The following is a 10,360-nucleotide window of genomic DNA, read 5'->3' as shown; positions in this document are numbered from 1 at the left end:
TGTTAAGAATGACTCTAGCTCCTTTTTAAAATATTTTACTTGCTAAGGACAGCTGTATGGAGTGGGGAAAGAAGGTAATTTGAATCTATATACCCTTGGTGTTTTGGCTGTCAGTATCCAATACCAGTTTTCTTGATAATTTCACCCCTGCACCTTACAATCCTTGTGCTTCCAGGGAAGTCAATTTTCTCCCTATTCCTCGATTTCGGGGCCAGCTATGTGTATCAAGCCTAACTTAACGAGCATGATAACTTCCTCCCTGGCTGTGATAACTGATTGGAGAATGGCATGTAACCTCAGGTGGTCCCATCAGACAGCAAACTTGGACTTCTTAGGTGGCTGGAGGAGCAGAAATGCTCTTTTCCACTACATTGGGACAAGAGTACATGTGGCAGCTATCTTAGTATCACAAAGATGGAGCTTTCTCAGAATGGAGCCAAATTTGATCAGAGCTCAGTAGAGAGTGATTATGTCTTGGTCACACTGCTTAAACAAAATTAGGTCTTGCTTAAAAACAAGATTTATGGGGTGCCTGGGTGGCTCAGTCAGTTAAGTGTCTGCCTTTGGCTCAGGTCACGATCCTGGATCCCTGGGATCGAGCCCGGCATCAGGCCCCCTGCTCAGTGGGGAGCCTGCTTCTCCCTCTCCCTCTGCCTCTCCTCTCCACTTGTTCTCTCAAAAAATAAAATAAAATCTTAAAAAACAAAACAAAAAAACCCCAAGATTTATTTTTGTTACTATTATAAAGACAACTTAAGTTAGGTTTTCCATTATCTGTGGTGTTATTTGCAATGATTAGCCTTTTATATACAAACTTTTTCTCAACTTCTTTAAGAGGTACAGGTTATCTGAATTGAAGTGCTGAATGCTACCAAGTGACATAAAACACTTTCAAAAGCCAAATGCTCAGGTATAGGATGTGGAAAACATGCCTTAAAATGGCATGTGTGGAAAAACCAACACATGAGTAGATACCAAGAAGAGATTTTGATTTTGGCTACATTAGAAGTATAGTTCATAGAAAAAAGAAAGGATCATTCTACCATAGTCCTAAAACCTCACTTTGGATATTAAGTTAACCTCTCAGCAAAAACCACTAGCCAAGGATAAAGACAATTTGGAGAGAACTAAAATTGACCATGATGGAGATGGCGATAGGGTGAAAGATAATAGCATGTTTAACTTAAAGAATTCTTGGGGGACATAGAGCAATTTTCTTCAAATACTTTTAAGACATGTATGTAGAATTTGGTTTTTGGCTACTCAGTATCACTTGATTTACTAGCCACTGATATATATTTGGTGACTCACTTATCTCTTCAAATTTATCCGAAACGAGTACTGCCTCTGGATTATTAAATTACAACAGCCATTACATTCCCATTTTTGCTTAGGTCAGTTTGAGCTGGGTTTTCTGCCATTTGCAACTAAGAGTTCTGATACAAAATGTCACCTCTCAAAAGGATTAGATCTTTAAGGTCCCTAAAGACAGCCCAAAATGTGTAACCTTCAGGCCAAAAGTCTTCAGTTAAATGAGAAGGAACAAATTTCTAAGAAGAAGGACTATCTGAAAATGAAATTATCATTTAGGAAGATAATTCAAGGTCTAAGTTTTGATGGCTAATTGATAAAGGACTCTGAGGTCTTTTTTAGACCCAAGACTCTATGAAATTATCTCTAAATAATTTTAAATTTTAGGAAGGCAAGCACAATTAGTGACAAAATTTGCAGTTATTATAAACATACTAATTTTAGTTCAGTATTTACTATAGAGTATTTTTCATATGCTGATTTTATACTTTTTTGGTATTTATGACTTCTTATATATTGGTATGTTATAATATCTAGTGAATTTTAAAGTCACTTAATAGACTTTAGTCTAAATATTTAAGTAGAGGCTTATAGCTGTATTGTTGTTTTGATATCATAACTGTATTATATTGCATGTGAATTTCCTACTTGGGAACACAACTTTAATTACAACATTATTCCCAGTAGGGGAAAATGACTTGCTGCAAAATAAAATATTTGCTGCAAAATGTGACAAATGCTTCTACTGATAGGTCAGGACTTCAGTCTTGAATTTCTGAAATACTTAAGTAAAAATCATTCCCTTCCCCATTCTTCCTTCTTGCATAAACAAATGAAATGAGCAAAATAAACAAAAACAGCAGGGACTTAAGTAAAACAAACATTTTTAAAATTTAATTTATGAAATACATTGCAGTATGGATGTATGTTTGAATATGCATAGAAAAAATATCTAGAAGGATACATATTAAATTGTTAACAGGTTACCATGGGGGGTGTAGAATTAGGAAAGGGTGAGGGGGGTGCTCTTACTTTTAAACTCATATGCTTCTGTTATGTTTGAAATTTTACAATGAGAATTCATTACTTTTATAATAATCACAACAATAGAAAAAATTTTTTTAAAAAAGTAACAAAAAGTAAAAAACACACAAACATGTATGTATACAGTAGTTTTAAGAGCTACATTAGAGGTATGGAGAATTAAATCACATGGCACACTTTTCCACTAATACTGTGGTGGTAAATATAATTGTGTAGTATATAATCAAAGAAACATTAGAGAAGCTACTTTTAGCAACATCCAATTAAAAATGTCCCCTGGGATAAGAGCCCTTAAACAGTGACCCTTCAAGATGGATATTAAAACTGAAAGCAGAGCTTAACTATTCCTGTAGGATCTATAGGAAAACATGTCAATCTGAAAACTTTAGACAAAAGAAAAAGCTTCACAGAAGTAACTTTGGAATACCAAAGGCCAGAAATTGGGAGTATGAGAACAATCCAGTCCAGACCCAAAACCAAATCATAGAAATCTTGGTAATCTAGGGATACAGGTTAGGGATACCTATTTTACCCATTTGTTTATCATTTCTCCCAATTTCTCAACTGGCCTCCTTTCTACCTCAATGAGTTTAACCTAAACATACTGGAATTTTAATGGGAAGGAATAAAATTAATTTCATCTAGATTAGTTTAGGTTCATTCTTGTTACAAAAGAACCAGAGAAACATAAGACATGGGATTTTCCATTATTCTTTTTTTTTCTCACAACTATTTCTAGCTACTTAATGAACATTTTGGGAGATAATACTTGTGATTTTTCATGGGTCCCTTAAGTTCTGTATTTGCAGAAATCTTTTTTTTTTCCTATTCTAGTTTTTTCTCCTTTTATTGAAGTCACCACAGATGACAAGCTTTTTATTATTATGAACTTTTTTCTTTCAACAAAGAGGATTCTTTAGGTGACTATCAGGTTGATGGTTAAATATTCTCATCAAAGTTAAAACATCTGTTAACTGGAAGGGTCCATCTTTTGCAAGCTACATAGTTAAGAGCTTAACTAATACAATTTTGCACTCCTGAAAGAGTATTCCTGACCTAGCTGTCAGGGTTTATGCAGAATTATACTCACTGTGTGAGTAATATGGAAAATTTGACAAAATTTAATCAAAAATTATTATAAATGGCAGAGATAAAGAGTATAAAGTCATAATGGCCATACTATTTTTAAAAGTTACAATAGCTGAAATGTTCGTTTCTCAATGGATTATATTAGTTTAATTTTAAAAAAAGAAAACAGCAAAAGATTCATCATTATGTATATATGAAGTATTTAGGATGATGCTTGGTACATAACCATTCAAAAAACTGGCTCTATAATGAACAATGGATTAAAATAATAAACAAAAAAATATAATGACCCAAAATGGAGAGGAAAGCTTAGAACTAATTTCCTAGAGTATGTATTTAAATAGAAAGTCGAAGCTCACAGAGAGCAGTAAGGAATTCTTCATTTTCTGGGTCTACCTTTTGGGCCCTCTCATAGTACTCAGCAGCTTGCCTCTTTTCTCCTTCCAGCTTGTAAACAAACCCTAGGGCACTTAAACTCTGCACATCTGAAGCATTGTGGCTGAGTCTCTTGACAGCCAATTTCTTCAGAGCACTTGTCAATTTGGTGCGTAGGGATGACCGGTCTTTGACCTTTAAGGCTTCTAAATAATGGTGGATAGCAGTACTTTCTGATTTACGGTGAAATTCCTGAAAGCGGCCATAGTGATAATGGATCTGATGTTTGTGATCATCAGTTATGTTCTCCAGACGAAGGGCTTTCTGGAAAACGTCTTCAGCATTGCTATACTGGCCTCCCTCAGCATACATGTTGGCCAGATCCGTGTAGGCAAATGCAAACATAGAGTCCTTTTCCACAGCTGCTTTGAAATGAAATATAGCAGATGTAATCAGCTCATCAACTTTCAGTTTATCCTTTCCTTTAGGTCTGTTGCGTGTGGCCTTCTTGATTTGGATCATTTGTGCCCTATAGCAAAGTCCCATCTGGTGATGCAGGAAAGAAGAGGTTGGTGTCACCTCCAAGGCCTTCTTCAAAAGTTCCAGAGCTTTGTCCCAGGAATTTTTTCTCCTGTAGAATTTGGCTGCATAACGAAGGACATATGGTTGGGATGATATCTGGTCCAGGATTTCTTCAATATACCTTTCCCCTTCAGCTTCTGCATGTACATCTTGAAGCTTTAGTGCCAGAAAAACCTTAATGTAGGAGTTATCTGGGTTCAAGGTAACAGCTTTCCTCAGAGGGCCCAGGGAAAAGCTCTTTATAGACCCTTCTCTGTCAGAATCATCCAGCCGATACACTGTGATGGCATAGCCGATGTTAAATTCTGGATTGTCAGGTTCAGCTTCCAAAGCCTTCTCAAAAGCCACTTTAGCCTTTTGGTAATACTTTCCTCCAAATTTCAAGAGTGCCCACCCTTTTTCACAGTCAATCTCAGGACGCTCCAACTTGTAGTTAGAAGGACTGGACAATTTCTTGCAAACATTCCCTATCTTGTCTATATACTTCTGAGATTCTTTGAGCTGGTCCATGTGATAATATACCCAGGCATAGTTTCCCCAAGTGACCAGACTTCGTATTTCCTCTTTGTCTGAGTGTTCTTGACGGATTATTTCTTCTGCTTGTTCCAGGCACTCTAGAGCATCTTTATTTTGGCCTTTCAGGTGTTTCACATAGGCCAGTAAGTTATAAAGAGTGAGTCTGGATTTTGTGGTAAGAAATTCAAGCTGTTGACCAATTGTATCTTCCACATCAAACAGATCAATGTCTTCCTTAAGTAAATTCCATGTAAAGTGACATTCTAACTCCAACAGAATGGCCTTCAAGGAGTCCTTAGGAATTTCACTGTCAAAGATAAAATCCCTTTTAATTTTGAAGAAATGAAGGAAATAATCAATCTTTAAATCTTATATACTGTTTTTTTGTTTAACAACAATTCTACCCTTTATTTGATCTTACAGTTCAAGCACTAGTCCCCTATATCTTTATACTGGTTTCCTTGGTGTAAAGTTAAATTCTAGAAATATTCTCATTACTTATTGCAAAAGCAGTTCTGGAGAGATGACAGGGTTCTCAATGTCACAGGATATCTATTTCCTTTTGGTAGTCACTAAACCACAAGTACCTCCAATTTCTACAGAGGGGAAAATGATTCTAAGAGACTAATTGAGGACAGAGAAGAGATCACTGTTTTGGCAGGAGTAAAGCTGTGGGGGACCGTGATAAGTGTTTCACTAGAAAGGTAGGGATGAAAACATTACTGGAAGGCGCCTGGGTGGTTCAGTGGGTTAAGTGTCTGCCTTTGGCCCGGGTCATGATCTTGGGGTCCTGGAATCAAGTCCTAAGGCGGGCTCCCTGCTCAGCGGGCGGTCTGCTTCTCATTCTCTCTCTGCTTGCCCCCTCCCACGCCGTGCTTAAAAAAAACACACCAAAAAACCAACAAAAAAACATTACTGGGGTGGCTGAGGGGATAATGTGAGGTAAAGAAGTAGATATGAGGAATAGAGGCCACTCTCTCAAGGAATTTTGAAGGAAATAGAGAAATAGAGCTGTATCTGGAGGAAGGCTGAGGGAAATGTCAAAATAATTTTTAACCACATATTTTCAATAACCTAATGATATGCCAATAGGAATGTTCCAGTAATAAGGGAGAAAAATGATGCTTGTGGGAGAGAGGCCGGGAAAACTGTAAGATGGAACATGAAGCTGAAGTGAAACTATACATTGTTAATATTCAAATCTTTTTTTTTTTTTAAGATTTTATTTATTTATTTGAGAGAGAGAATGAGAGAGAGAGCACATGAGAGGGGGGAGGGTCAGAGGGAGAAGGAGACTCCCTGCCAAGCAAGGAGCCCAACGCGGGACTTGATCCAGGGACTCCAGGATCATGACCTGAGCCGAAGGCAGTTGCTTAACCAACTGAGCCACCCAGGCGCCCTAATATTCAAATCTTTATCTCCAGCTTCAAACTCCTCATCATGATTGCTATGCCCGTGTCATCCAGCCCATGTCTACTTCTCTAGCCTCATTTTGTACAACTTTCCTTTCACTTCCTGCACTCCAGCCATACAGGCCTTTAAAGAAATTGTTATTTCTTCTGCCAGGTATGTATCTACCTCAGGGCATCTGCATGGGCTTTTTATTCTCTCATTTTGTGAACTCTTCCTAAGAGAGTTCTAGGGCTTACTTATTCTCACAATTCTGGTCTTGGCTCAAATGTCAGCTCTTCAAAGAGGTGTACCCCTGACCACCTTAGCTAAAGCTGCACCCCACCTTGCCAGTCATCCTAAAGTCTAGTCTATCACATTTCCCTTTCTGTATAGCACTTACATCAATATTTGGGGGAGTTGGGAAGGAGGAGAAGAGTGCTTTAAGTCAAATAGTAGATTGATGTTTTAAACTGAATTAGACAGAGTTTTTCAGGAACTGGAAAGGGGCTGTCCTAATAGCCAAAAGTGACAAAAGTTACAGAACTGAATTAATTGCACAATTAGTAGTAGTGATTAAAAAAATAAAAGCATTTCATATTTATAACCTTATCTCTGATCTAATCTCTATCTCTCCCCTGAATTCCAGACTTAATGAATTTTTATTTTTTATTTTTTTTAAAGATTTTATTTATTTATTTGACAGAGAGAGAGACAGCGAGAGAGGGAACACAAGCAGGGGGAATGGGAGAGGGAGAAGCAGGCTTCCCGCGGAGCAGGGAGCCTGATGAGGGGCTCGATCCCAGGACCATGACCTGAGCCAAAGGCAGACGCTTAACGACTGAGCCACCCAGGCGCCCTGACTTAATGAATTTTTAGCTCACACCTTCAGTTAGAAGTTCATTTGGCATCTCAAATAAACATATGCAATCCAGAAATCTGGATTCCTTGAGCTTGTTCCTCCCTCAGTCTTTTTTGGCACCTCTTAGTTCCACAGGCCAAATAATCCAGGAGTAATCTGATTCTTCTTCTCTCAACCTCTCATCCAATCCAATTGGAAGTCCTGTTAATCTAACACCCAGATAAATCTCAAATCCATCCACTTTCCTCCATTTCTATTGCTGTTTTACTAGTTTAAACCACAATTATCTTTCCTTTGAGCTGGGGTGAAAATCTGGGCTCCCAGCTTTGGCTCTTGATCCCCTCAGAGTCCTACTAAACTTTTGAAAATGTAAACCAGATGATGTCTCCTGCTTAAAATCTTCCAATGGCTTCCCAACACCCTTAGATATTAATCCAGCTCTTGCCACGTCCTACAAGTCCCTAAAGAACTTGGCCTTATCTATCTGTCTAACCTTTTCTCCTCCTACTCTCCTCTTCATTCACTGTGTTTTGGACATATTGACTTTCCTATCTTGAACATATCAAGTTCAAGGACTTTAAACCTGTTGTTTTTACTCTGGGAATGTTCTGCTCCTAAATCTTGGCATGACTAGCTCTTTCCTGTAACTCAGCTCCAACATTCTCTACCCAGGAGGCCACCCACAGCAGAAATATCTAAAATAGCCCCCTCCATTCTAGGTCACTTTCTTAGGCCATTACATTATTTTCCTTGTAGCTCTTAATACTTCCTGAATTGTGTTACTCAATTATCTATTGTTTATCTATTTCCCCCATTTAAATGTAAGCCCCATAAGAATAGGGACCTTGTTCTGATTTTATATTTTTCAACAGTGTGTCCCCAGCACTGTGTCCCTGGAATCTATTATTCTAGGCAGTTAATAGAAACTCAATAAATAAATATTTGTTGAATGAATGCAATTGTATACTGGCAGTTTCTAGCATGTCCAGCCCAGAGGTATAGGCTTAGCATAAAAAGTACCTGGATTCCAGATGAGGGAATTCTTACTAGTTCTTCACCTCCTAATGGCCCCAAACTTTCTCCCATTTCAGTTTTCCCTATCTCACTTGTCTTTATATCTTGGCATACTCTGTCTGGCTTCATGTTTGGATTTTGAAAATAAGTTTTGGACTGTTTCCCATGGTTCTGACTGGGAAGCCTGGTATGACTATCCCTTGGTAGTTGTTCTTTTCTCTGGTGTAACTGCACCAAAATCATGGGCAAGACATCCCCTTAACAGCCTGCCCAGATCCATGGCAAATGGGCTTACCAGCCCCCTGCCCATCCATAGAGTAAAATGAACATCTGTTTCTGTTGCGAAGGTTTACAGCAGCCCAGTTCAAGGACCATGAGGAAGGCTGCCTCAGGTAATATGAATGTGGTTGTGAGATCTCAAGGGGATATTCAGTCACTGAAGTGCTTTGCCCAGACTCTGTGGAATTTATGCCCAACTGGATGCCATGAGAAGTTTTATTTTTCAAACTTTGCTTAATTTTTAAACTCGGTCTCTGGGAAGCTGGCAGAGAGGCTATTGTGTCTGAAGAGGCAACATTTATCTTTAGGAAATTTGGGGGGTTTTGCCATGAAGAAGCAGTCTTTCATTGTCCTTGGGAGACAGTCCCCAAGTGGAGTCCACCCCTCTTCCAGCCCATCCTGCATACCATACATAGTGCACCCCCCTTTCCTTCATTTCTTCAGGCCCCTTTCTGATACCTCCTTCCCTTCTTACAGATGTTAGAAGCAAAGCACTTATTACATTTCTTTTTTACTTAAAATAATAATAAACAACATTTGCAAATATTATGTACTAAGCAATCAACTAATCCCACAGTCCTAAGATCTGGAGGTCATTGATTTCTACCGATAAGAAACAGACTCACAGAGTTTAAGCAACTTTGCTTTGGGTCACCCAACTAGTAGGTGTTCCGAATCAGGATTTAGAAGAAAGGGCTATCTGCTTCAGGAGCCCAAGATCTTACTCTCTCATCCCTCAGCTTACTAACCGCGGACGGGTCACTCATCACCACAGGGCAGGGTGCCAGCCCTGGGGATACAAAGCGGGTGAGGAAAGGACCCCACTACCACAAGGCAGTAAAGGAGACAGAAGAGGACACCCCCCCCCAAAAAAAATAGCGGACTGGGCGGAATAAGAAGAATCGGGACGCGGTACAAAGGCAGCTCACAAGAAGGGAAGAACTCAGACCCAGAAATCAGAAAGGCAAAATGGCAGTAGCCGCCGACCTAGGTGACAACTGCAGGGCTGCTGCCAAACCGTGTCTGCCCACATCGGGGGAATGGCAGCTGCCGTCCCAGGAAGGGGAGGAAGGCGACGGGCCTCAGGAGACCCGTGCCACGTAGAAGCCGCCCGAATGGCCCCGGGGGCGGCCGTCAACCGAACACTGTCGCCGCCGCCGCCGAGAAGAGCCGCAGGGAGGGGACAGGCTCCTGGGTTACGTCGCCGCCCCCCCCCCCCCCCCGGCCGGACAGTCCCGACTACCGACGCCCGGGAGGGTCGGGGCTCCGGGGAAGCGCGCGCTCGGCCACCCTCCCCGCCAGGCCCGACTCCAGACGCCCGGGACCGGGCTCTCGAGGGGCGCCCCCAAACCCGACGCCCGGCTGCCGGGCGCGAGGGGCTCGGCCCCTTGAAGGGCCGCGGCGCTGTGCTGGCAACGGGATAAAAGAAAAACACCGGCTTGAAACAAAGGCCTACGCGGTCTAGGGGCAGAAGCGGGGAAAGCCCTTACCTCATGGTGGTTGGGCGCTGCGGGCAGTCCCCTCGGGCTTTCTCCTCAGGACTGGAATCCCGGCCTGCGGAGCGGCGGGGCGCGCGCGCGGGCGGGCGTGTGCGCGTGCGCGGGGAGTGCGGTGGGCGGTGGGCGCTTCCCGCGGGGCGGCGGCGGCGCGAGGTCGCAGCCCAGGCGTTGGCTTTGTTAAACGCAGGACCAGAGCGGCAAAAGGGAGCTGGAAAGTGAATCTGATCTCGGACTAGGCGGAGTCCAGCTCCAGGAAACGGAAACTTCTGCAAGAGCTGAGTGGGGCCCCGGCCCGGCTGCGAAGCCCCCGGGGGGCGGGGGGTGCACGTTTACAGAGCTCAGGGTGGTTCTGTGTGGAATTTGCAGCTGGCCCTCTGGACTTTGGCCCGGGCTCTCACCT

General features: G+C 41.7%; 1 protein-coding gene across 1 annotated transcript; it reads right to left on the bottom strand.

Moving 5' to 3' along the window:
* Positions 1–1,806: 1,806 nt before the first annotated feature.
* Positions 1,807–10,060, bottom strand: IFIT5 (interferon induced protein with tetratricopeptide repeats 5). Its single transcript, XM_032432381.1, has 2 exons — positions 9,952–10,060; positions 1,807–5,224 (listed from the first exon to the last, which is right to left on the bottom strand). Exons 1-2 carry the CDS (start codon positions 9,954–9,956, stop codon positions 3,781–3,783), a joined length of 1,449 nt encoding a protein of 482 aa, XP_032288272.1. The 5' UTR covers positions 9,957–10,060; the 3' UTR covers positions 1,807–3,780.
* Positions 10,061–10,360: the final 300 nt, after the last annotated feature.

The sequence above is a fragment of the Phoca vitulina genome, unplaced genomic scaffold (genome assembly GCF_004348235.1).
Source record: "Phoca vitulina isolate PV1807 unplaced genomic scaffold, GSC_HSeal_1.0 scaffold48, whole genome shotgun sequence".
NCBI lineage: Eukaryota > Metazoa > Chordata > Mammalia > Carnivora > Phocidae > Phoca > Phoca vitulina.
Note: the sequence above shows the minus strand (reverse complement) of the source record. Positions and strands in the feature narration are given on the sequence as shown.